The 27864-nt window shown below is 36.0% G+C and overlaps 5 protein-coding genes across 5 annotated transcripts; 2 read left to right on the top strand and 3 right to left on the bottom strand.

Annotated features, from left to right (window-relative positions):
• Positions 1 to 1173: 1173 nt before the first annotated feature.
• Positions 1174 to 2416, bottom strand: BNAC01G07190D. The gene is made up of 2 exons (XM_013814312.3): positions 2105 to 2416; positions 1174 to 2034 (listed from the first exon to the last, which is right to left on the bottom strand). The coding sequence occupies exons 1-2, from the start codon at positions 2270 to 2272 to the stop codon at positions 1483 to 1485; spliced, it is 720 nt and encodes a 239-aa protein (XP_013669766.1). The 5' UTR covers positions 2273 to 2416; the 3' UTR covers positions 1174 to 1482.
• Positions 2417 to 14834: 12418 nt separating this feature from the next.
• On the top strand, positions 14835 to 17077 carry LOC106374240 (auxin-responsive protein SAUR72). The gene has a single exon (XM_048745276.1). The coding sequence runs from the start codon at positions 14900 to 14902 to the stop codon at positions 15464 to 15466; it is 567 nt and encodes a 188-aa protein (XP_048601233.1). The 5' UTR covers positions 14835 to 14899; the 3' UTR covers positions 15467 to 17077.
• Positions 17078 to 17260: 183 nt separating this feature from the next.
• LOC106375432 (proteasome subunit beta type-6) lies at positions 17261 to 19664 on the bottom strand. Its single transcript, XM_013815336.3, has 8 exons — positions 19417 to 19664; positions 19191 to 19267; positions 18802 to 18857; positions 18622 to 18694; positions 17996 to 18107; positions 17783 to 17856; positions 17627 to 17701; positions 17261 to 17540 (listed from the first exon to the last, which is right to left on the bottom strand). The coding sequence occupies exons 1-8, from the start codon at positions 19517 to 19519 to the stop codon at positions 17409 to 17411; spliced, it is 702 nt and encodes a 233-aa protein (XP_013670790.1). The 5' UTR covers positions 19520 to 19664; the 3' UTR covers positions 17261 to 17408.
• Positions 19665 to 21233: 1569 nt separating this feature from the next.
• LOC106375433 (gamma-glutamylcyclotransferase 2-2) lies at positions 21234 to 24148 on the bottom strand. Its single transcript, XM_013815337.3, has 9 exons — positions 23836 to 24148; positions 22731 to 22857; positions 22542 to 22618; positions 22348 to 22404; positions 22209 to 22265; positions 22079 to 22119; positions 21883 to 21954; positions 21712 to 21791; positions 21234 to 21625 (listed from the first exon to the last, which is right to left on the bottom strand). The coding sequence occupies exons 2-9, from the start codon at positions 22837 to 22839 to the stop codon at positions 21435 to 21437; spliced, it is 684 nt and encodes a 227-aa protein (XP_013670791.1). The 5' UTR covers positions 22840 to 22857; positions 23836 to 24148; the 3' UTR covers positions 21234 to 21434.
• Positions 24149 to 26574: 2426 nt separating this feature from the next.
• LOC106372840 (glutathione S-transferase T3-like) lies at positions 26575 to 27297 on the top strand. The gene has a single exon (XM_013813109.1). It carries the CDS (start codon positions 26575 to 26577, stop codon positions 27295 to 27297), a length of 723 nt encoding a protein of 240 aa, XP_013668563.1.
• The last annotated feature ends 567 nt before the right edge of the window (positions 27298 to 27864 follow it).

Here is a 27864-nt window from a genome sequence, read left to right on the forward strand (position 1 = left end):
ACAACAACATCCCATTCAAGGCGAGTCATCCGACGTACATAACGAGGCGGATGTTACGAGGAGGAGTGATGAATTCTACCGGGCGATGAACGACCCTTAGTTTTTTTTTTTGGTTGTTGTATTATATAAATTCAAAACTTATTTATATATAAAATATTTTCATATTGATTTATTTTTATTTTGAATTTTAATTTATTATTAAATTAAATAATTTTAATTATTTTTTAATTATATTTTTAAATTCTGTAAAATAATAAAAACGAGGTAAATTCGTAGCCAATGTACGACCTCTTTACGTGGAAACCTCACGAGGAAATGACGAGAAACATTTAACGAGTATTTTACGAGGAATCATTTACGAGGAAATAACGAGGAAAAGTTTACGACCATTTTACGAGGAAATCATTTCATGGTTGTTACGTGTATTTTGCGAGGAAACTCTTTCAAGGTATTTGCGTGTAGGTTACGAGGAACTATTTTCGAGGTATTTACGAGTTATTATAGCGACGTCCTTACGTGGAATATTGACGTGGTTTTTACGATGAATCGTCCTACTTCGTCTTTACGACGAAATATATTCCTCGCTAAGTTACGACGAATTAGCGAGGAAATATGTGTTACGACAGACGTGTAACGAGCAAACACGTTTCCTCGCTAATTCGTCGTAAAGCCTCTTTTACGACGAATTAGCGAGGAAAACCGCCCTCGTTAAGATTATGTTTTCTTGTAGTGAGATTTTATTCCAATAAACCTCGGATTGGATCCATAGTGACTAAATTTTAACCTTCCTGTATTACCGTAAATCTGGTTTTGACGCATTCGAACCTTGTTCTGAATTCGCTATCTTTTTATCTTAGAAGGTTTCCTATTTCTATCAATACCATTTATGCTGTATTTTTATGCTTGTAGCTTACAAACTTTTCTTGTAACCGGAGATTTTAAGTTTTAACTTTTAATGACATTGGTGTTCCAAAAAATCACTAAGTTTCATACTACGTACGCATAGGAAAACAGGTGTGATAGGCTCGATCGTCACGATTGGTTCTGTCGCATATAACGCACTAACTAAGTGAGATACTAGTGCACGGAATAAATATGTACTTCACATTTTTAGCCCATTTCTTGGTCGACGTATGTCACATGATTTATAAAAGTAAATAACGCACATAGATATCTTCATACGCGTATAAGTTATAAAGCTACCCACATGGAAATGCCAATTATAGCGTCGAATCTCAACAAACCGAAACGTGACACATTACACAAGACACCTACTCCAACTTAATCTTTAAGTTCTCATGTAGGGATGTACATACTCATAATACTCATTCATCAATAAACCCTAATCAATACTATATGATAATTATACTATCACGCATAATATAATTAGAAATTTACTTGAACCAAAAAATCTAAACCGAAACCGAAATAATTTTCGAAATATGCATGCAAGTCCAATGTATATTGCTTATCAACAGGATTCTACACAGATCCAAAACAAGTTTTTCTTTCGATTTTGCTTCTTTCTTTGCCGAAGAAGAAAAAATCAAGGTTATAAAGAAGAGGAACCATCATGACCGAACACAAGAACACAAGCACCGGTCCAAATATCCAAAGCATCAAAGGCAACGCCGCATAGAACAACCGATTCCCCACCGTATTCAAAACAAACCCTCTCTCTAGCAACTCCGCCACGTACTCCTCCGGCGTTATCATCATCATCTCCTCCAACTCCTCGGGAGGAAATGGAGTGTTGATGAGGATATTGACTTGGTTGATGAACCGGATCGAGAGAGAGTGAGAGAAGAAAGAGAAGAGGAAGAAGATGAGGATTGTCACATACTTAAGAGCCACCATGAACTCCCCGTGAGCTCCGTAAATGGCGTCGCTTAGAGGCTTCTTTACCGCATAAGTGCTGCTTATAACCGCAGCTAAACCCGCGCAGAGGAGGATTGATGTTGTAGCCATTAAAGTCGATCCCATTATGCAGTTTCTTAGCGTTTGAACGGCCAATATGTTTTTCTTTTCGTTGTCCTAATGAATCCAAATACATATTTATGAGTTTTTATATATGTGTATATGTATTAAAGAGGTCGAAGATTACCTTGATGATGGAAGCGACCCAAAAACGGCGAGCTCTAGCGTTAGTACCGATGACGGTGGTGAGAGGCCGTGTACGTAACTTGTGCCACAAGTAAACATGGTAAGCTGCATATGCCATTAGCCCTAGCGGCACTAAGATCACATCTAAGTAACATTCTTTCCACTCCATTACTAGTCCAAAAACTTATCAAAGCTTTGTTGAGTGTGTTTTGTAACGCCTCTCTATGTGTGACTTATTGGAAGGTGCTTTGAAGTAGAAAGACCCTATTTATAAGAAAAAAATGAAAAATGACCAAAACAAAATTGAAAAGAAAAAAATGGAGCACGTAAGAAAAAATTGGTGCACGTCGCATGTTTGTCCTTTTGTTCGCCATTGTTATAGTTTCCAGAGCGATCTCCTTTTTTTTTTTGTCAAGATCTCTAGTTGGAGGCCGTCATAATATTTTATAATTCTTCACGCTTTTGATTTCTACCTTTTATATCTCTTTTTCACTCTTCTTTTTAGTCATAGTTTTTGAATAAGGCCTATATGATTTATTTAATTATAAATTAAAACCATAAAAATGATTTATGATATACTTAATTGAGAACATGTCGAAACCCAGTTACTGGTATACAACTACACATAATGGTTTCTCAAAAATAAAATGAGTGAAATCTGACGAGGACCATATCATATGAGATAGATAGGATAAGAAGACATGAGGCCGACCTTTAACCATTTCAAACTTTTTTCATGACTTACTTCTTTGGTCTTTGTGTGTTAATTTTACCTACTCCATTTATATCTTCCAACACGTTGGACCAACTATTACTATCAGAATTCTCATAATCTCTTTATGGAGAGTGGAGGGATATGAATACTGATAACACCTACAAAGACCAAATTTAGAACCACACTGGCTCTTGGTGACATATGATATACATCCATAATCCGGCATTCTATATCATGCATGTATAGTTTAGTCCGACCTAGAATACTGGTTGTATGCTGAATATATTTCAGATACGATGTTTGGATTATTGGAGCACATATATATATGTAGGATATCAAGACATTATAACCCAATTTTTTAAGAATTTAACTATTTTGGGTCGGATGTTTGACTATTTAAAAAAAATAAGACATGCATATATACCAGTAACCAAAACTTACACAATCTTTAAAAATGTCAAAAATATAATTAAGCTTTGGTCCAACGTTCTTGGACGGGAAGTGCGGCTTGGTTCGTATTTTAAGTCCTGTGATTCAGACTTTAAATTTTATAGTGCTTCTTCTTTGGATTCTTAGAGCATGTGCAATGGTGAGACCAACACATGAATCCTTAGCAATTTTTTAATAATTTTTTTTTGATTTGAATAGTTAAGGATTCGAATAAAAACTGATCGTCCAATGGTGTTCCCGAAAATAGAATCTTTAGAAAAATTATTAATTTTTTTTTAATTGAACCTTGTACTTGCTTGGTTAATAGAGAAACAGAGTATATTACAAGTCGATCAATACAAGGTTGGTGACAATACCATTACAGAGAGGAGAATACTGATGAAAAGGAAACAAAGCAAAAGGAAACAATGCGGAAACATTCTCATATTAAGCAAAACAAAAACTTGAGCGTTTCAATTTCAAACAACAAGGCAATATAAACAAAATCCAATACCAACTGTACAAGATTAAGCCGGAGATCTAACCGGAAATTTCCTAAATCTTGAAAACACACAAACAAAAAAAACAAAAATTAACAGAAAACAAAGAGAGGTTCCGGGATTTACAATTAACAAACCCAGGACAAGTACAATCAATTTCTACCGATTCCATTACAAATTTATGGAGAATAGCCATGGGCCAATCAAATTGATAGAGTACGGATAGATACTTTATGAATCTACACTCCAGAGTTTTCGAACAACAGTCGGATCAGATGGTTAATTAATCAAATATTAAGCTAATCGTTAATCGGAAAGTACTGCAAATACCTTCAAAGATGACGAACGAAACGATTGTCTCTTCTGTGTTTGAGGGCGGATGGATGATGAACACTTGCGCCTACCGAAAGAACGGAGAAAGCAGTAAAGCAAGAGACGTGGTGGGAGATGAAGAGGAAGATTATAAAGGAGCCATGGTGGGAGATGATGGAGCGAGGAGAGATCGAGAGAGACACATGTGTTAAGGATTGAGTCCTTCCAATCCTTCTTGAAAGATTGATCCCTAGCTAATTAAACCAAAATAATAATATTATATTGAAATAATGCTAAGGATTAACGGTAAGGACTCATCTAAAATCACCGTTGCAGCTGCCCTTATTAGTTGTTGGTACTAAAGGAAAATGAAAAGGCAGAATCAATCATCGACCAATTTATTAAATTTTTAATAATTTAGAAATTGTTAAATATCGAGCATTATACTAATATCATACATAGAATTTTATATCGTCCCTTAAATTACATACACTTGAGACAAACACAAGCTAGTAACTTAATTTACTAGTATAAAGTTTTTTTGTGAGGCTTAGAGATCGACTAATAGACAGTAATGGTAATGAGTACTGTGACATCCAAATTTCAATGTCAGTGTTATTTAGCTTAGTCATCCGCCATAGATCCGAGATTATGTGTACGCGTTGAAGTTCGTATCCTGTTTCCCACATATGGAAGAAACATATATGCTCTCATGTCTGGAACCCATATTTTAAAGTAATGCTGTCGAGTGAGTAACAATGTAATTAACTGGGAAACTAATTTTTAAAAAGTGATTAGTATCTTTTACATATCATAAGATATATGATAACATATTTGAACAAAAAAATTAAAAATAAAGGATAATATAACAAAAGACAATCTGATATCGTTCTACCATCTTTTATTTAGAAACTTTGGTCAATAGTTAGAAGCTTCGTTCACCTGCGAAGACAAACAACGTCACTCTAAGAAAGATGAAAGAGTGGGAAACTTGGTGATATGTCGTACTGAAGATAAAGAAGGTTTGCTGATAAAAGGTAATTCGGTTATGGTGTTAAGGTCGACTACTTGTTGCTGGATCCATACTTCTTGTGCTATCACAATGACATATTTGATCATTTCTTTTGGAAGCTTGATTTAGTACCATTTGATTTGAGCTATACACTTCAACAATTTTTACTAGAAAAATGTGTCTTGATCTCAAAACACTCTTAGCCCAATATAAACTACAAGATGATTTTGGGCTTGAGAGTTGTGAAATTAGGCGTACATGGGTTTTCAATATTAATGAGATATTATGATTTGCTTGATTTAACACCTTCAAGGCCTTATTGTTTAGAGTGGTTATTGGTATCGGCACATCTGATCCACTATTGACCAGCACTGAATTGATAATTGATAATTGATAAATATGAGTTTTTGGATTTTTAGATTCTTTTCTCTAGATAACGAGGAGGTGATCAACACCCATGGGCGTGACCAGGCCTGGACAAAATAACCGGAACCGAAGAACCGAACCAGAACCGAACCGAAATACCCGAAACCGGAACCGGACTAATACCCTCAAATACCCGAACGGTTCCTATATTTTTATATCCGAAATAACCGAACCGAACCGGAACCGAACCGAGAACCGAACGAGTACCCGAATATATAAAAATATTAATTATATATACATATAACATCACTAAATATATATTTTTAATTTAAAATTCTATTAAAAGTACCTGAAAATAATTGAGGATAACTAAATTATTATAAAGTATCCAAACTACCCGAAAGTATCCAAAACTATCCAGATAGTTTTATCCGAAATATCCAAAGTAATCCGAAATATCCAAATTTTTTATCTAAATCATCATAATTATTTGATATTTTACTCTAAATAACCGATATTTTATCCAAATTATCCGAACTACCCGAACTATCCGAACCCGAACCGGATCCAAATGAGAACCGAACTTTTTCTGGATATTTTTCGGTTCCTACATTTACTATCCGAACCGAACCGAACCCGAAACTATCCGAACCGAACCGAACCGAAAATATGTCAAGTACTAAATGGATCCTCTAGCCCCTATCCGAACTACCCAAAACCCGAAATACCCGAACCGAACCGAACCGATACCCGAAATGCCCAGGCCTAGGCGTGACTATTTCTCATAAACCGGACGCAGCGCTTGGTAATACTATCAAATGGCGTAAACCCGCCCTGGCCACATAAATAAATAATCTAGATGGTAGTTTAAACTCGGAGTGTTTAGCACATTTCCAAGTCCGCCGTACCATCCGACCACATTCACTTGTTTGGACTTTTAGTGTTTGACTTCTTTCTTTTTTGAAGACTTCTAGTTCTCTTTAAATTTATTCAAAAGTGAATAATCTTGATGTGGCAAAAAAATACCTTCTAGATTTTCTATAAAAATCTTAGTCTTTAGCCATTCAATATAGAGTTATTTTCACTCTAGATCACTTTATGACTTTTTATTACCTCAAAAGTCACATATTACTCCTAGGGTAGTTTTTTGTAACTTTTACTTCATTTTTCTTAACTAAACATTACTTCAAAAAGATTTAATTCTTTTTGTTTTAATTTTTTATTAAAACTTAATTAACTTTTTGCTTCTCTTTCCTTCTTTTTCATCCACCGTTCTTTTTCATCCACCGTAAGTTTATTCTCCCACGAAGACCACAGCTGTGGCCACATCTTCTTCTTCTTCACCTCGATTTACAAGCACCACCGCCAAAAAAAGATCAGAAATCGACCGAGAAACGTCTTCGTCTCAATCTCCTTAAAATTCGATGTAGATCTGCCGCCGGCTAAATCTTCAGCTCTGTTTCTAAGCTCCTTCTTCGCGACAAGTCTTCAATCCGTCATCACGGCAACTCTATGTGCCGTCGCGTCTCGTCTTCCTCCTAGTCTTCAAATCGGTGGCTCGTCAAGCTCTGTCATGCCTTCCTCCGTGACCTCTCCTCCTCTCCAACCGTCGGTGAACCAAACCGGAGGTCGATCCGAACTGTCGAACCTCTAACGGATCTATTCCCAAACCTAATTTCATATATTTGCACAATTAGTTCTTTAGCTTTCAACTTTTTACAATTAGGCCATAAAAGTTGCAGATTTGAACAGTTGGTTTTCAATTTGGCTCCACACTTGAAGTTGTGCAATGCAACCCCTAATTTATGAAGATTACTATGTAAATGCAATATAATATGAAAAGCCAAAACAATGAGAAACATTATTATTGTTTAAATATTAGCCATAGGTATGACGATTCATGTATGTTCATATATACATGTACACAAAATTTCGTAGTATCCACATGTACAAAAATACATATGAACACCAATAAAATTGTGTAAGAATTTATATGTACACCTGCTAAATTTGTTAGATATATTTGCAATTTACGATATAAAATAGTCTAGGTGTACACATATTTTTTACTCACAAAGTTTGACATATATACTATTAAATGATATTTACATGTCCACATATGTTTTACTATTCACAAAGAGTAATGTGTACATATAGTGAGAAAGAAAATCTTTTGTAGGCACAGTATTATTCACAAGGAATAATATGTACAACAACATATAATACAAACCTTTTTAGCTTATTTATAACTTTTAAAAAAACTTTGATCATATCTTTATAAGCTTCCTAGCCACTTCTTCGAGATAGTAGGGAAACACATTCTAATTACGTGTACACATGTACAATAGGTTTGATGTACACATTGATAAATAAAACTACATGTACACATGTACAACAATAAATTTAGAAAGCAATTTGATCAGATGGAAAGTTTGAGGTATATTGTAAAATAAGCAGGAAACTAGAAGACCAAAAATGCAAAAAGACAATACTTCTCCATTGATGTTGCTCGAGCGATCTTCTCGTCGGATCTCGTCAACGACCACAGCGAGTCTGCTACGACGGAGCAAAGACACAACGAGGCTTGATTCCGACGACGGCGAAGGCTGAGAGCACGACCAGGAGGTGGAGAGGTCCTAGGCTTGAGACGTAGAGAAGCCAATATTGAGGAGACGCGATGAAAAGCAATGACCACTGGTGGACGAGACCTTACATCGCGGAGATCGAATGGAGCCATAGATCTCTGTCTCTTCAAATGTGTAATCTAAACCCTGAAAAGTGTAAATTGACATACAAATGCTATATATACACTTAATATGCAATCTATATGTTGAATTAAAAACAAGTGTTGAATTAGATAAATAATTAGATAAATATTACTCTTAAAAATATTCTAGATAAACACAATAATTAATACTTATGATATATAGAAATTACTCAGTAAAAATAATTAGATAAGTATTACTCTTAAAAAATAATTAAGTAGACTATATACTATGATGTACATGTGGACATTTTAACTGTGAATATCATAAGCACCTAATGTACATGTGTACAACATGGGTTCATGGACATCAAAACAAGATGATTATACAATTTTATGTCTTTTTTACAAAATAGAAATGTACACGCGCATAAGTATCTACATGTATGTCCGTCATTCTAAAATTAATCTTAACAAAAATGGAAAATGCATTTAAAATGAAGATGATGATGAAATACCGTGTACACATATTTTTACTGTCCATATGTATAACATTTTACACAAAGTCCCATGTACATCGGTTAAAATGTACATTCGATAAGTAATGATATCCAATGATTTGAATGAGTTATAGTTTTTAGAGTTAATTTAGATTATTTTAAGTTTCATTTACGTGTATATTCTGTATTTTTATGGTTTTACCATCTTAATTTAATTTATTTGTAGACAAATTCATTGGCTCCATATTAATAGTTTAAGTGGTAGAAACAAATTGCAAAATGTGCTCTAGTAGTAAGAAATGGCCTTTTAGCCGTCATATCCATGTTCAGATCTCCATGAGAGCATTTTCTGAATTTTTTTTTCATCAATGGCAAAATCGTAAGTACATCATCTTCTACCTCACGATTCGTTTTTTCCTGTAAAAATGCTACCGTTGTCAATCATGGTTTCGGTCTTAAATAACCAAACTTTGTGTGTGTTTCATGTTATTTTAAAATCAAAATTATAGATCTATTTGGTATTAATCGATTTCAGACATTAAACCTCAAAAAATGAGATCTTGATGAATCCGAATTAGGGATCTTCAACGTACGGTGACTAAGAAGAAACCCGGCGGCAGCTGGTTGATACGGCGGAGGTGGCCGGGATATAATAGATACAGACCAGGTGATAATGGTGTTGTGATCGTTGGTGGTTGTGGGTTTGGGTCCGACGGTGATTTGGGTCTGGTGGATTGGAATGGAGGAAACAGAGACAGGGGTTAAGGATATGGGTGAGGTGGTGGTGGTTGTGAATACACGTTTAGGTAGAAGGAATAAGGGAAGAGAAAGAGAAAAATATTATAAATTCAATTTCTTTAGTTAAGTGATTTTTCTAAAGGATGTAACTAAATTAGTTAGAAGAGAAGAGAAAGTTAAAAATAAGTGTCTCAAGAGTGAAATGTGTCTTAGAGTGTAATATAAAAGATGAAATGTGACTCTAAGTGTAAATCTTTCTTCAATATATTGTCCTATCTAGTTCACTGATTTCTGCTATTTAGGAGATCTATCGACTGAATTATCATACGGTTTGTGTAAGTGGTTTAGTTTGTTGTGTTTTAAACTTTCAGTTGATTTTTTTTTTTTTTGTAAAAAGACTTTCAAATTAAACTACCAAAAACATACAATGTATGGTTGAACAACCATAAAGTTTTAGAAAGTAAGATGAGACATGCCACATATTGAACTAAGCATTAGCTTACAAAAGAGAAGACTTATGATTCATAAGCTTAATGAAACAAGAGAAGGATGAAACTATTAGGAAGATGGCAGGTGGTTTCCGCGGCCTCGACGACCTCTTTTACCCCTTCCTCTTACCGTTTTCTATTCCATATCTTGAAATTTTTGGAGTGGTTTTATTGGCCTACCACCTCGAGACATGTTGAGGTTTGCCGTAGCTTCACTCATAGACCCTTCTCCATCATCTTGCACAATATGAGCAATTTGATTGGTAGGAGGGCTGTCATGTGCATGAGAGTGTGGAGGGACCAATGAATTGTCCATTGAAACCAAGTTGGTCTCAAAGATAATAACAGGAGATGGAATTTCTTCCATAATAGTGGTTTTAGTTGGAGCAGATTGTGTGTTTGCTAATGGTGAGGAAGTGAAATGAGAGTTGGAGCCATTGGCTATATGTACCTTAGAGTGAGTGGGGCTGTTTACTGGAGTAGAGAGATGCTTCGGTTCAACATTCACTTGTGACTTCAAATTTTCAGCTTCTGATACCAATTGATCTGATGCAACAGTAGACTGAGCTAGTATCTTTCCCATTTCAGGCTGAGGTTCTTCAGCAGATAAATCCTCATGTGTGGACCTTGTTTCCACGTTCGAATCAACAGCTGGAAGTAGAAATCTTTTTTCCTTGTGTCCTAAGTGTCCACACCTGCCACACACACTTGGAATCCATGTATACTCAACATCCACCAAGTAAATATTACCTTGTTTGTCATCCAAGGCAATTTGCTTTGGAAAAGGTTTGTCAAGTTCTACTTCAACCAACAACTTTGCTTCTCCCAAACAGGTCGGATCAAGTCGAGGTTTATGTGTTTGCATAGGCTCACCAAGTCCTGAAGCTACGTGGCTGAGACCCAATCTTGAGTAACAACAATCCAGAACATTTTTAAGAGTTACCCACACTGGGATTGTTGATACTTCAGGGACCTTGAATGAATTAACTGGTTTCCAAGGTGAAACAAATAACAGGCAGTCATCAACATGCCATACACCTCTTTGAATTACCCATTGTCGAGTTGAATCATGAGGTATGTGGAACATGTAAGAGGTCTCGCTCAGCTTACGACAACCTATTCTACAAGTTCTTCCCCACAACCTATTAACCACAACATGGATTAAACCCCCTGGCGGAAGAGAGCAGCGGTGAAAGTGGCCAATGATATACTCCTTTTTATTTTCTGGTCCTAGGCGAAGCACCTGAGAGGGAATCATTACCTCAGGAGTTCCATCGAGTCGAAAGGTTGGCTTGGCCGCTCGGTAAAGGTTTCTGGTAGCTGGGTCCATCCTGGCTGCCCACGGAAATCTTAATGTTCCATCATCTTTAAGCTCAGGGACCGGAATCTTCTGAACCGGCATACGAGGAAACTCTCTTACAGCACTTGGATGGTCATTTTTCTTCTGGTTTGGCCCAAATCCATCAGCCAGTGTTGGCCAAAAAGAGTCAAGAAGATTGTTAAGATCATGCGGATCGAAACCACTTGGAGTTGCTGGTGTTGGAGGAGTTGCAGGTGGTATAAAAGTAAGAGGTTTGGCCCAGGCTCCGAGCGAAGGAACAAAAGTAGCTATTGGAGACTCAACTGATATTTCTGGAGAAGTAAAGGTTATCGGAGGGAGGCCAGGAGATTGAGGTGAACTCAAGTCTTGAACGCAAGTGTTCCGAACCTCTTCGTTTTCCGGTTGACTAGTTATTATCTCCGGCAGCCACTAGTTCTGGATCAGCAACAGAGTCACTTTCCCCTAATTGTTTTAAGTCTGGGGTTTCGCTTGAAACCACAGGATTCGACTCCAAGACCATGACATCTATTTGATGCCTCATGACTTCATTATCATCGTTCACTGCCGGGGGAGACGACACCTCTGAACCAGCGTTTGATTTTTCTGCAGTAGAGACCGTACATGTCGATATTGCCGGCGGTGGAGACTCGATTGACCAGCGACACTTAGATGGCCAACGAGGATCTGGAGTGACAGTGTGATGAGTAGAATCACTGATTACGTTTTCTAATGGTGGTTTAAGATCCATGGTGGCGAGAGCGTGAATGGGACAAAGCTTAGCAAGATGGAATCTTTGAGAGGAGGCGAGACCGGATCTGGTGCTCGTGATTGGCGATGCGCCGAAGCGGCGTCAATAAAGGGAATACGCCGGCGAGCTTTGTTAGAGGAGAGGGGAGGGGCTATTGTCGGGGAGAGAGAAAATTCTTTTTTAAACTTTTAGTTGATGATTTCAAGTTCTATGTCTTGCTTATAATGTGGTCGTAAGTTACCCCATTATGGGTTTTAGTTGCATGTTTTTGGGTTTTTACTCTAGGAGATTTCATGTTATCCACCAATTTTTGTATCAAACTTTGTATTTCACCTTGTAATGAATATTATCAGATGGAAAAAATATATTGTCCTATCTAGTAGCTAATAACAGAATTGGTAGAATCCAAAAAAAACATATTAAACTAACAATGATTTTTAAAAGTTTTAGCCACTCACATATATTCATTTTGTAAATAGCAAATCAAATCTTGAAGACATTGGCAATCAGATCAAGCAAAAGCAAATGCACGATCGGATTAAAACAGATCGGAAATTGGAATCTGTATCATATAATAAATAAATTTTATATACTATTTTTCTATTAATCATCTAACACAAAATTACAATCATGAAAATCATTATTGCTTCATGGCACGTAGAAAATCAGGGAATAAAGCCAGCTTGTTTAAATTACATTTTCTCAATCATCATAGGGGCTCAATCATACATGTTTGTTTCTTCATTCATGGTGGTTAGTACCACCTTTACAATTTAAACTCAAAATTTCCATTAAATATATATAAAGAACTAACTAATGAAGAATGCACGGAGGAAATGTATAAACCTACTAACCTCAAACAAAACATTGTGAATGAACTCCTATAAAGAAAAAAAAGTAATCAACCATTTGAATTTAGAGCAAGCAAACTAAACTGTTTGTATAGATAATCAAGAGTACATCTACTAATACGTGCTAAATAAATTAACGAGAACTGTGTTATAAAGGCCATGTTGTACGGGCTACTACGTAAATGAATCATTAGAGAGATTGATTGTTTAATAATATAAAAGTAAATGGTGGGTTGGTGGCCCCTGATTGATCTCGTGGATAGCAGTTACGACGGGGATCAAATTGGTAGACAAAACCGGTGGACACGGCTTTCTCTAGTAGTTGACCCATATGCAACATATATAACAAGTTTTAGGCTTGAATTGTCAGAAACTATATGGAGTTGAATTATTCATCAACTATTTATGCTTACTATATGTTTCAACTTGTTTCCACACTTACCATATCTCTTCTAGTTAGTTTGTAAGCTACGCTCGTGGTTTTGAGAACTCCGAAATTTTGGATTATTGGCACAAGTGGAGACTTTTCGTTTGTAAGTTCTTTTTTTTTCTGGTTTAAAATGCTAGAATAATAGTTGGCATCATTTAAAACGAATGTGAGACCTGATGGCAAAAATCATATGCTTTTAAACTTTATAAAATGTTTTATTATGCTTTTTGCGTAATCGATGCTGATAGATTCATTGCTTACCCGCTAGTTCATCACCAGCACATGCAAACCATCGCCAGTCTGAAATTTTGAAGGCTATAATTAAATAATGCATTAAAGATAAGTATCTTATTTTATTAAATCGGCGTCAAATTTTATTATGTATTTCACGTACTATTAAACCGACCTTTTGTTGTTGGTATAATAATAAATTAAATAATTGGAATATTAGTCAGAACATATGATTTAGTCGTTGAAACCAATCATTATTTGCATTTGTATATATTTAAAATGTTATTTATTTGATATTTTGTATATACTTATAAATTTTACTTGAGTCACTAAGAGTTCGAAATGATCAGATAAAAAAAATGATCAGATCTGGATAAATAAAATAAGAAAAGTAAAAAAAGAAGTTTACATGAGGAAGTGGATTGAAACCCGAAACCGCATGAACAGTGACGTGGAAATAGAAGTCTTTTACGGACACGGTCCTCCATGTTCGAATTGGACTTCTGAGGATGCATCTGTAAGAACAATAAATTCTGTAAACTCCTTTTCTGATTGTCGTTAGTGATAAAGCTTGTAATTAGTAAAAAAAGTAAAGTACATCTGAGTATTTATATATTTATGCAAAAGGAAAACAATGAGGAAAAAAAATAATAATGAGGAAGAGGAAGAGATCCAATTGTTAGATTCACATGAACTGATCTGAAGGATTGAACCGTTGTTAAACTGTGAAGTCATCTACTTTGGAAACTGAAGCCCTCCCCATGTTTCATGTTCTTTTTTTTTTTCTCACCACACAACATTGCCACTACCAGTCCATCACAATAATACGTAGTTAATACTTAATACCAACAGTATAGTATAAAGCTCTTGGATATCATGGTTTACATTTATTTTTCAAACCTGAGTTTGAAATCATTCAGGCCTTTTGCATATTAATGGAAAAATACATTTTAATATTTTACCGGGGCATTGTTTGGTAAAAATAAATTTATTTCTTTAGTTGTTTAAAAAAGAATATTATATCATGGCTTTTGATATCTATTTTATATTTATAAATTACAACACTCTGACATAAATCTAATTTTTGAAAAATTACATTTCATGGTGTATCAATTACAAAAGTGTTTACTAATTGTGGATTTGAGAATTCTCATTCTAAAAGCATAAACAAACATGGTTTTAATTACAATTTAAGTGAAGAGAAAGTCAAACTACAAGAGTGATAACCCAACTCGAGGTTTTCCAAGTTGGGTGTATTAAGAAACCTAAAAGCATATGATTAGCCAAATAATTTGAACATTTAATTATTTTCTTAAAAAAATATGTAAAATAATCAAAACAAGATTCCCAAATGTCATCACCACCTCTATATATCTCCCCTAACCTCCAAAACCCACCATGTCTCCATCATTACACAACACATAGATAATCAAACACAAAATAACATAGAAATGTCTTCTTCTGATTCCGCCTCGGAAGCCAAGAAGTCAAACAAAATCAGAGAGATCGTAAAACTTCAACAGATTCTCAAGAAATGGCGTAAAGCAGCTCATGCATCAAAACAAGCCAGCAACAAGATCGACGATGAAGAAAACAACAATAAACTCAACAGAACAGGAAGTGGAAGTGCAAGTAAGGGCATCAAGTTTCTGAAGAGGACACTATCCTTCACTGATGTAACAGCTGTTCCTAAAGGCTACTTAGCTGTCTCGGTGGGTAAGGAGGAGAAGAGATACAAGATACCGACGGACTACCTTAGCCACCAAGCTTTCCACGCGCTGTTGCGTGAAGCAGAAGAAGAGTTTGGGTTTCAACAAGCTGGTGTGTTGAAGATTCCTTGTGAAGTTGCTGTGTTTGAGAGCATTTTGAAGATTATGGAGGACAACAAGGCTGATGTGTACCTTACTACACAGGAGTGTAGGTTCAATGCAACGACTGAGGAAGTGATAAGTTACCGTCATCCTTCGGATATCCCTAGGACTCCATCTCATCAACCTCACAGTCCAATGTGCAGATAACTTTTTTTTTTGTTTTGTTTTGATTTGCTTGTTGATTGCTTTGAACCATTCTTCTTCCTCTTCCCCATGTTCCAACTTTTTCACTTGGGGATTTGAACTTGTGTACTAAAATGCGAGAGAGATTTTTGAATTATGTAATGTATAAACGGATGATTGAAAATTTTTAAAACATGAAATGTTCTCTTTTCTTTTTTTTCATAAAGTGAATCAAGAAAGTAAAGATTAACACTTCTTGTTCATCAGTAGATGCATTCAAAGCAATTTCACAATACAACCTCCTTCTTTCATCATGTTCATGTATCTTCCATTCTATGCAAATTCTAGATCTATGTTATTTTGATATATCGTAAAAGTTAATCCTTCATCTAAGAGGATAACACCGTACAAATGAACGTGAAGGAGAATGTATCACATAGGTAATGTAAGAGGGAGTAAATCATCACAAACATATACATGGTTTAGTTTCCCTTCTCAAATCTGTATTTGTCCTTTAACTAAGTAGAAATCAAACTTACATCAGCACAAGAATTTGTGGTGCAATGGTAAGCATGCTCTAGTGACTAGAGCATATTTGGGCATCATGTTATTCACATGGCAGTTTTAGGTCACATGGTTAGGTTTAGGAGACCTTGATACATAAAGACAAAATGTTTCTAACTATGCATCATCTGTTCATTTTACCGGAAACTACCCCATGTGTATTGATGTTGCAGTTATGCCAATTCATCAGAGGTTTAACATAAACTAATGGAGTAACTAACATCAATTATATTAGTGTGAAAAGAAGATAAAAGAGTACCTACGCCATTGTACTTTTTAATCATCAAGTGGAGACTTGTTAACATTATAGAGTAACAAACGTAGGGTATCCTATGCTCTTACAACCAAAGCTAATGCTATAATAAGTATCTTGATTAGTGAATAGAATAACAGAGTCACAGCATCACATGCAACATTTTCTCTAAATTAAGCACCCTTCATTATTGAAACCACATGCAATTAAGCGATTTATCCCTAACAGAGTACGGCAAAATCCAAAGGAATGATCTTGGTATCCTCCCAAAATCAATCAAGATTCACAAAAAAAGGATGAGTATTTAGGGAATGATATGTTCTCTCTCATGGTCAAAGTCAATGCTTAAAGCAGTGAGATCTGATAAAACGGAAAGGTCACATGACATATGTACCCTGAGACTTAACACCCGTCATACGCAATCACATAATAAACACATGTGTCATGATCTCCTGCACCTGATCTCGAGGATACTAATTGTAATATTGATTATATGAGCAGGTTCCATATACGACACTAGACAGCAGGATCCAGCAAGAAATTTAACATGAACAAAACCATTATCCTAGAATTTTTTTAAAAAGATTGTGGTGATCGCACGTCCATGACTTATATAGTTTACTGCTTTATGAAGATTGGTATCAAAAGTTATGAACTAAAAGACAATAAGAGAAACAAAAGAAAGTCTTGGTTGTTCACTCAAGGCACTAATCATTACAGACAGTAAAGATACTTATTTGAGCAAAAGCCAGCTAAACAGATCACATGAACAAGTACATCGTTGCGCAAAAAAGAACATGTACATCAGTACAACAGAGTCGAGAACTAACGAACTGGTTACAGAGCAGTTATTACTATTTACGTGGCCATTTGCGTTTTTCTTTACAACCCGGCCACAATGGGCCTAGATTGGGTCTTTTATGGACTATTATGGACCACAAATCATTAGTCAACTGAACCCACAAATGACAAAACGATCTAAGATAATACGCACAAGAAGCTGAAAGATGGAAAATTTCTACTAAACCGAGTTTGAGCACAGAGGAATTAAAACCATAAGCAAACATAGTTTAGAATAAGACACTGGTAAATGTAACGAAACATTTAAAATGTTTTTGAACAGAGTAAGAGGATGATTGTTTGTTTGCATCACATGGCCATTGGTTCAGGACCAGCAGCGTTCAGGATGTCTAACAAGGAGTTCTGGGGCTCCAACTCCTCGTGCCAAAGCTGCAACTTATCCCCAGGGTAGAAGTTTCTGGTCACTCCCTCTGAGTTTATCTGTTCAAAAAAACATCAAAACAAGTTTTATTAACTAAGTTATATAAGTTAAGCTTGAGAGAGTTATGGTCAGCGAGAGATCTTACTATGACAGTCCGTACAACACCTCCACTGGCTCCATCACGGGCTATGGCTAGTGAAACCGCCTTCACAACAAGTTGCTGCAAAATACAATAGCAAGGATCAGTTACAGCACAAATGGGGGTTCGTGAGATTTTTGTTTATGCATATATAATCTTTACCTCGGCTTCTTCTTTGGTCATGTTTTCTTTCCACGCCTGATCAAAGAACCCGTAAAGGTAACTCGAGCCAGAGCCTAACACAAACACACACGATTCCACAAGTTATTAGCAGGAAAGCTAAGTCACGTATAAGCAAATAGCAAAGAGAACTTAAACAAATAGATCTATGCCAAAACCCAAAGGCCATAAGACGCAGAAGGATTAAGATTTTACCTCCAATAGCAAACGGTTGCTCAACTACAGTTCCACCGAGAGGAATCCCGTAGATCTTGCCGCCTTCATACTTATCCCAGCCACCAACTATGAGGCCAGTTTGCAGCATGTTCTGCCAAACAAATACATACAATGCTTCAGTCAACTAATCCATATAATAAGAAAAGGAATAACCATACAACAACGCACTGGACGCGCATCTCTGTCAAGCAGCATCGATGGATCTCACTTAATACAGAAAACTGAGATCGTAGGACATACTGCATACATATACTATAGCATACATACTTCTTCACCAGTGGATACAGTAGCATTTTTAACAAAAGTTTTTTTTCATTCCCATTTCCCACAAAAAAATTCATTCTTTAGACTAAAGAACAACCATTACTCATTCATTCTTCGTATATAGCCAACTAGCTAGGACGTGTAACATCAATCTATATTGCCTCAAAGTCATATAGCAATGAAACGTAAGCAAGGTTCAATGTTTCCCAGAATCACACTTCCAAAAAAAGTTATCAGTAATTCTGTAGAGCATGTTTTGTCAACAAGAAGCTACCCTCGTAGAAACAAGACCCACATATTCCCACTAAAGACGCTGCAAGCTTAAAAGCAAACTAGTATACCTTGTTATTATATGCGAGCATCCTGATAAGGTTGGCTGAGACCTTTACAGTGGCAGGCTGTCCGAGCTGGATTCTGCAAACCATAAGCAAAACGATTGATCTCATCTCCAGGTACATATGACAACATTAAAAATCAAGTAATTTAATTACTTCGAATAAAGGGAAGAAGGAAACACTCACGTATGCTGGTGAAGGAAGTAGCGGACATAGTCCGATACAACCTGAGAATCAGCAGCCTGCAAAAGAAACAAGAAACCTAGTAAGCAAAAAACTTTCGATATAAACAAATCAGAAATAGACTTTCCACAGTGCCCCCACTGCGAAGGGAACCGCTTCAAGGATGCACTGACCATTTGGCTTGCATCACGCTGATACAATCTCTACTCAAATTTTATCCCTTTTTGGGTTTATTATCTTAGCTACATGACAGATATTAGCTTTCCTATGATGCAGTTTTTGTTAAAAAGGTTTTTTTTTTTTTAATTTAAATATAATTTAACATTCATTAAAAAAAATAAACATCTGAGCAAGCAAAAGAGTCTTTTCACAAAAAAAAAACGAGACATTACCGAACCAGAACGGCAGACGTAGACATTGTCGGTGAGTTGTGTGATCTTGTCTGAAGCCCGATTAGCCACGTACATCCCTGCGCGAGTAATAATAACAGATCCCAATTTAATCAGCTTTTCTAAAAATACTTTCCCCAAATAGAACAATCGAACGAAAGCTCAGCTTAAAGACAAACTCAATTAACAGAATAAACCCTAGAAGAAGAGTAGAGAAGAGGAGTCTCACCGGTGCTGGTACGTGAGTCAGCTCCGAGAACGACGCCTCCGTTGTAAGTGACGCCGATGATGGTCGTTCCCATTGAATGCGGCGCATCGAGATTGAGATCCATCGTTATAGAATTCGAAACTTCTGTGAGACGAAAAGAATCGCTAAGTTAGAGTTCGCGACTCAAAATCTCAGATTACGGTGAACTGACTTAATCCCCAAGTCGGGTTCTCTTTTTTTTTTTTTTTTTTCGGGTGCAGTTTTCTGGGCCGTGATAGAAACGTTATTTACTCAAAAGTTCAAGCTCTAACTGTCCTCGTGGACCTTTCAATTACAAGCCCAACACTTAAATAAAGTTAAATAAAATACTTATTTTATATATTTTATAAGAAGTAACAAAATAAATGTTCTATCATTTTATTGTAAAAGAAATAAAGGGGTATATTGAACAAATGGTTGTAGAATGTTTTGGTGGATTTTACCATTTTGGGGATTTAAAGTGAATTCAGGAGATAACTTAGTACATTTATTTGGATATTTAAAAATAAGATTTCTTATTTAAATTTTAGAGTGTTTTGGGTAATTTAGTAACACAACTATATTCTTCTAATGTGAAATTCAGGCATAGTTGTCGAGTTATGAATCAATGGATTTTTGCATAAGTTTTAGATCCATAACTTCTAGATTTAATTCAAAAGATCAAAAAAAAACAAAAACAAAAACAAAATTGTCAAGACACATGACCACCATCGGGAAAGTGGAGAGAATATGGTAAGCCCAACCACCGGCTTAACATCTCCATCAATGGTTACAGACTCAGCTTTAATAGCAAAAGCTTCCCTTGGGTTCAGGCAAAGGAATGTCCAATAACTAGCTGAAGGTTAACAAAACAGAATATATGATCTTCAGATGGGATAAGATCTAAGGTTAACAAGAAGGAAAATTTAACTAGTAAGATCTGAAGAAAAGGTAAATTCAAAACGATAGAGAAATGTAATCGAACTTTTGAAGGCGGGCTGATTAGAAATTTGTTATTCTAGGAAATTGAAACTGAATTTCTCCACAATCTCCAATAAAAATATACAAATTACGTTTATATAATATATACATCTTTAGATCTTTACTTCCTCTCAAGATTTATATACTTAAATGATAAAATTCAAATGCAAATGTGAATCATAGAATACTCTCATCAGACATAAAGACACTGGCCACGAGTATTAAGATTTGAATCATCGAAATTGTCTTCTCACATAGTTTTTGCAGCCATCATCAATAGCAATCCGGTTCTACATTTCACATTTTTTACTTGAATAAATCATTCAAACCCATAGAATATCTCCTAAATTATATTGTTAATTTAAATCTACAATTCGACTGATAGTTAGACCACCTACATAAGGATCGAGGGAGAATATGAAAATGAGAACAAATGATAATAGAGAAAATAATAAAATTTGAATCGGATTTAATCATAATTAAATCTGAATATTTTTGCAGTTTTCCTAAATGAACAAATTTTTCCTAAACAATTTTCATCAAATAACATATGTAGAGGTGAGATTTCACTATACCTATTTTAAGTAAAAGGTTGGTGGAAAGTCTTCTGAAATTTCTTTTTAACAAACTTTTGAAAAAATGATTTGTTTTGAATAACCATAGATTTGATTTAGGTTTTGAAAACTGTTGATTTAATAACAGAAGATTTCAAGGGGTTTGGTGTGAAGGGTTAACCATATAGATTATCATTTGTTCATAATATAACAATTGTACAAATACAACACAAGTATTCTTGATTACTGAAATCTTTCTCATGTACTAGATAGTAGCATATTAAATTTATTAAATTACTTTGAAATATATTTTATTGTTCTTGAAAAGGTTGCAAAGCTAGCAATCGTTTACTAACTGAAGACAACAAAGTTCCAAACGCACAACGATGGATCACGTGTCTCTACTCAACCGAATTTTGTTAAAATAGAAACAAAACAATCTGTTTTCACTTGTCTTCAAAGCCAATTAAAAGACGAATGCAATAGCTATATCGTAGTGGCAACAGCTTCAGGTTGATGAGGAAGTATCTGATGAGCCGTGGGGACATTGCTCTTTGCCTTGTTAACCACACGGCTAGCTCTTGGTTCCTTCACGGGTGTCACTTTCTTCATCGAGGACTCCGCTAGAACTTTCCTCACCTCGTTTGCCAGCTCTATAACATAATCCTCCTCATGCCCTGTATCAAACAACAACAAACCTCAACACAACAAAAACAATGTCTATACTGGTTTTGAAGAGTGGTTGTCAATGTTTTGGACTAACCGATATCGTGCATTGCCTTCTCTAGCAGGAAGAGGTAATCTCTGTTGTTACCACATGGTCCATTGGCTGTCGCAATTTGTCTTTATACATACACAAAACAACTAGCTAGTTTGAGGATAAGAATCTGTCATATAAACCGAAGAAGTTGATGTCGAGGCTTAAGTGTTTTACCTTGCCATGTCTTCTAATGGCGCAGGTCCAAGGTAATACTTATTGGAGACCTTGTCTGGAGTAGAAGTGAATCTGAAAATTGTAGAAAAAAGTTGCATCCATATCACAACACAATACAGACTTTAGAAGAAAAGAAAACGACACAGCGCCATTCTCAAGGACCAGGGTCATGGAAACGAAAGGGAAAACAACTAACACTATCACTCCAGTTACAGATGGCTTCAGGGGATCATCTTCCTGTGTAAGTTAATAGAAGAAACTTTTTGAGTCGAATTATTAGGATTAGAATAGGCTTATCCAATAGAATCAGGTATGTTGTGACTCACCTTGTAAAAGTCCACACATGTCTTGAGATCATATTCGCACTCTCTACGTTCCAAGTACTGTGCATAAATGGAATGATCAACACAGAGACAAATGAACATGAAACATCAAGCCAACTAGTTTTAAGATGCAGATATATACCTCCATAGCCAGACGTTCCTTTTCTGGCCCTCCACGGACACAGAATGCAGCACCCCACTGTCAAGAAAGTATTGGATTCTTAGTTAGAAAAAGAGGAATGTAATGAATAACTAAGCAGATCTCATGAACAGACTCCAAGAGTCCTGAATTATATATATATAGATTAGACACTCAAGTCAAGAGTTTCAACTTACGCATATGGCTTCTTCATCTTTCTCGAGTGTGCAAGTTCTTGCAGGGTGTTCTGGTGTACCTCTGTGATCAATGCAAGCTAACAAGCCACATCAAACACAAAAAAAAAAAATCAATTTCAATCAATCAATAGTTGAGAAGAAGTGATAAATCAATCAAATTGTTTTTACTTAAACCAAAAAAAGCGTTACCAAGATCAAAGACACGTTTATATCCCTTGATGAAACCAAGCACTTTCTCATCGTAATGAAATCCTGGGTTCCACACAAGAGAGCCATATCCAAAGACCCACATCACCATCTCTTCTGCAGTTAAATGCTGTAAACACACCAAAAGACAAAACTATAAGATTAAGATACAAAATGATTTGGTGGAGGGTAAATGCCGGAGAAAAAGCTACAACAGTACAACATGTAAAGCAAAGACAAGGCAAGAAACAAAAGAATACATGTGAAAATGTACAAATAAGACAAATCACAAGTAGACCAATGTTCCAATTGTTACTTTTAGCTTTAAAAAGTCAACAGATAAGCTCAGTTTTAGGGTTCTCTTCAGAACAGTTCAGACAAGATTTAAGATCAAATCTTATTTGTTTCAGTTTCTTAAAAAAAAAAATATATATATAAGAACAAAAAAAAACTAGGTAGCTTATGGGTTTCCATGGCAAATGACATGAATCACCATGGCTATGCAGCCTATGCTACCAGATACTAGGGGAAAAGGGCCTAACTTTTTCTATAGAAGCATGGTGCAATAATGATAATATAAAAATACAATAGCACTAAATCAAGTTTTTGTTTCCAAACTAGCACTCAAGGTCAAAAGTCACAAAAATAGTACTTAATGTTTTATCAAAAGTCACAAATTTAGGGTTTAGAGTTAAAGGGTGGGGTTTAGGATTTAGGGTTTAGGGTTTAGAGTTTAGGGTTTAGATTTTAGGGTTTAGAGTTTAGGGTTTAGGGTTTAGGGTTTAGGGTTTAGAGTTTAGGGTTTAGGGTTTAGAGTTGAGAAATGATTTTTTGGGGATAAGATTTCAAATTTTGAAAAATAAAAAAAATTAAAATTTTCGAAGTATAAAACTTAGAAATGTGCTATTTTGTTCATTTTAGTTTTTGAGTGTTATTTTTGTGATATAAACTTAGAAATGCGCTATTTTGGAGATTTGCCCTAATGATAATCAAACAGTAATAACATTTCCTCCTATTATAAGAACATTAAAGCTTCACCAGAATAGAACATTAGAGCTACCTAAACCGAAACGGGGAAGGAGAAAAGAAATAAAAATCAGAACTTTACCGTCGAGCACGATAAACGTAATCCCACCGCGAGACAAGATCTCCACTGGTATTTAGATTAGATTACAACCCGAGAAAAGCTGAGAGAAACTCGTGGGAGGAGAGATTGCAGAGGATAGGTCGAGGGAACGACGTCGTTTATGTTCGTATGGAGCTGGTTATGGTAATGAGACCCACCTCAGCTCCTTTCTCCCTCCTTTCTCTGAATCTCTCTCTCTCTCTGCTTTCGAGGTGTAATAAAATGAGGAGGAGGCGATGTGGAGAAAGGAGAGCATTTATAGAGCCGCGTGTTCATGGTAGGCATGTTGTTTCAAGTTTCGTCTGGTTATTTTGTCTGTCCCGTGGTCCTTTCGTCACGTGACGGGCCGGTGAAGACGCTTGTCTCTGCCCTTTCTTCAAAATCTATTAAAAAAAACAATATTTTCTTTTCTTTTTTGGTAACTGAAAACAATTTTTTCCTAACGAAAAAGATAGATACATTTTAGAAACTTATTACCAAATGATAAAAGTTTGGAGAATTTATCTATCCTGAAATCCTAGCAGAAAAGATCTCATATAACTTTTTAAAAAATATTTATAAAAGTTTTGATCTTTGAGGCAAACGAAGACACAGTTAACAACGCAAAACCCACACAAGAGTCAGTACGCAGACACTCATACATCACCCGACTTCTTCGTTGAAACATATAAACAACAATACTTTTGAGGCTTAACTTAAGCTAATAAGACTATTTCTCTTTAACTATTCCCATATGCCAAATTGATAATTGCTTGTTCATGAATTACGCCATAACAGATTCCCAGAAGACTAAAATCAGATAGGTCTGTCTTAATTTTCTTAAATCATATTTGAAAAAAAAGGAAAGAAGTATATACATGGGTATTAGTATTACTGTGACTTGAAAAAATGGGTTTAGAGCTGTCTGATAAAGATAGATTGGGCCTGTGGACTGATACATCTAATATTTTTTTGGTCTTCGGCCTTACTACAACAGTTCTCTTTACCCACTACAATTAAACGGTAGATCAAATGTAGGGATTATGATGTAACAAAATCTGAATTTGTGCAGATCTTACTAGATTTGGTTGTTTTTACCTTAAACCAAAGTCCAAACTTTAATCCAAACCGAACTAAAATCCAAATAAGATCTGAAAATTTCTAAAATTAGTTAAATATGTTACAGTAATTTAGATATTTCAAAGTATTTAATTTTGTGTAGTTTTTTTTTTGTTATTTTGAATATTTTTAATTAGTCTAGATAGTTTAGTTAATTTTTAAATAATTTATATATTTTGAGTATTTTTGGTTAGTTTGTAAATAGATTTTTGAGTGCTTTTAAGTATTGTTAGAGCAGGTTTATTGGGAGTGCCTAACAACATGCTCCAAAGAAAAGATGATTAAAAATAAATGAAAAAAGCCAAAAAACTTTAGAACCGCTGTCTTATTTGAGCTTTTTAGAGCAGCTAGGAAGCCCTTACGTGGTGGATTGTGATTCGACCGCAAATCAAATGCTCTCTCTCTCCTTCGTCGCGACAAAGCCGAATGGCTTTTGGTTTGCATTCTCGACTTCTCAGTCTTCTCACTTGAATTTCTTCGTATCTGTCGATTTTCGTCGACTATGTCGTCTCGGCGATCGTCGTCTGTCTCGTCGTCTCTCTCGTCTCGAAGCTCGCCGTCTCGGTCGCCGTCTGTCTCGTCTCGATTCTCGTAGTCTCTCTTGCCGTCTGTATTGTCGTCTCTCTCGTGTTGAATCTCGCCGTCTCTCTCACCGTCTGTCTCGTCTCGATTCTCGTCGTCTCTCTCGCCGTCTGTCTCGTGTCGATTCTCGTCGTCTCTCTCGAATCTGGTCTGAAATCTCGTCTCGGTCTCCTTATCGGTAAGAAATCATCCTTTTGATTTGATCTTTATGTTACTTTTGTCTCCAATTTGGTTTATCTCACACACTCTGTTCGTGATCCGCTGTTATGATGAAGCTTGAAGAGAAAGCAAGGATGGAGGGAAGGATATAACTCAGACAAGATGGAAGAAGAAGCAAGATAAGTTCGAACAAGTGTTCATGATGAATTTTAGGAAGAACTGTCTCTATTAGTCTGGAAGCAGAGTCGATTGTGTTTCACATTATCACACCAAGCTGTTCTTGTCTTTATTTTCATATCATTTTGTGTTCGGTTATCTGTGTAAATATTTGATTGATCAAGGTTTTTTTACTTTGCTTATATAATTCTATTTTTGTTGGTTGTGTGAGGAGTGGTGATCATCAAGAAGCGGGAGCCGACAGTTGGGGAGTTTCCTTTCATTCATTACGGATTCAACATGGCCAGAAGATCCATCTTTCACTTCAATCAGCAAGAGGTTAGCAGACTTGTCTTTAATGCTTTGTTAGAGCTTCATTAGGTTTGGAAATTAAATGGTATTGGTTAGAGCTTGATTAGGTTTGAAAATTAAATTGTATCTGTTAGTAGTGTGGATGTGATTTGCCTTTGTTATCGTATTTTTTTTAGTTGTATTTTCTTTAAGTTGTAGGTATGAACATTGATTGCCATTAACACACAAAGTAAGTAACTTCAACAACTAAAATTTTTAAGTTTCCTTTAAAATCTAAACAATACTCCTAAACAACAACAAGTAAAACAAGTAAAACAATCAAATACTTCTCCTTTTCGACTTCCTTACAACGTTCCTATTTCCTTTGAATCCATAAACAATTTTATGGATTCATATACTCAACCTTCTAGCTTTATGGATCTCTTAAACCATCAACAACCAAACACTCAACCTAGTGTAGATATCTCTGCGTCGAATGTCTCTTTGTTCGGTCCTTGGTCTGAAGAAGAAAACGTTGAAGCCCACACTGTGGAGTACCGTAAAAAGAGAAGGAAGTGGACACCAACAGAGGATCAGGTGCTCATCAGTGCTTGGTTGAACACCTCCAAAGACCCTGTAGTTGGGAATGAGCAAAAAACCATTGCGTTTTGGAAATGCATTGCAGCTTATTTTGCTGCAAGTCCCAAGCTATCTGGTTTGCAAACGGGAGAGCCTACTCATTGCAAACAAAGGTGGGGGAAGATCAATGAGGGCGTCTGCAAGTTCGTTGGCTGCTATGTTACGGCAACAAAAGAGAAATCAAGTGGCCAGAACGAGAATGATGTAATGAAACTGGCTCATGAGATTTACTTCAATGACTACAAGGCGAAGTTTACCCTTGAGCACGCATGGTTGGAGCTGCGACACGATCAGAAATGGTGTGGCGCATCTACAACTAAAGATAAGGTGCAGTCAAAAAGGAGGAAGTTAGATGAGCACTCTGCACAATCATCAACTTTTGTGGCTGGAGAGGATGATCAATCCAAGCGCCCTATTGGAGTTAAAGCGGCAAAGGCGAAAGGAAAAAGGGCTGTGATCAATGCAACGAAGTTGGATGAGGAAGAAAAGGAGTTGCAGAGCATCTGGAGTATTAGATAGAAGGACTTTGCTTTGAAAGATACTCTTAACAAGCAAAAATTGCTTGACTCTCTAATTGCAAAGACTGAGCCATTAACTGAACTCGAACTTGCCTTAAAAAACAAACTTATTAAAGATATGTTGAGTCTTTAGTTGCGTCTGTATGATCTGGATTTAACAAGCAAAAATTGTTTGTGTCGAGTCTTTAGTTGTGTTTTAGTTGTCTCTGTGAGCTGTTTGTGTCGAGTTTGTAAGATAATTGTCTTATCTTAATGTAAAATAGCTGTTTAATGTGTCTATCTCTCTGTTTGTAAGATAAATGATGTTTCTTATCATGCTGGTTAATGTATAATATTGTCCATCTCTCCGTTAGTTTTGTTTCTTATCATGCTATCTCTCCGTTAGTTTTGTTTCTTATCATGCTATCTCTCTGTCAGTTTTGTTTCTTATCATGCTGTTTCTCATGTTGGTCGACTCTCCGCTGAAATCCCATACTTTCAACAAAGAAGAGATGCTACTGGAAGGTTCGGTCACTCTCCGTTACAAAAGGCAACGACAGCTATCCGTATGATGGCGTATGGTTGCCCA

Source organism: Brassica napus, chromosome C1 (assembly GCF_020379485.1).
Source record: "Brassica napus cultivar Da-Ae chromosome C1, Da-Ae, whole genome shotgun sequence".
NCBI lineage: Eukaryota > Viridiplantae > Streptophyta > Magnoliopsida > Brassicales > Brassicaceae > Brassica > Brassica napus.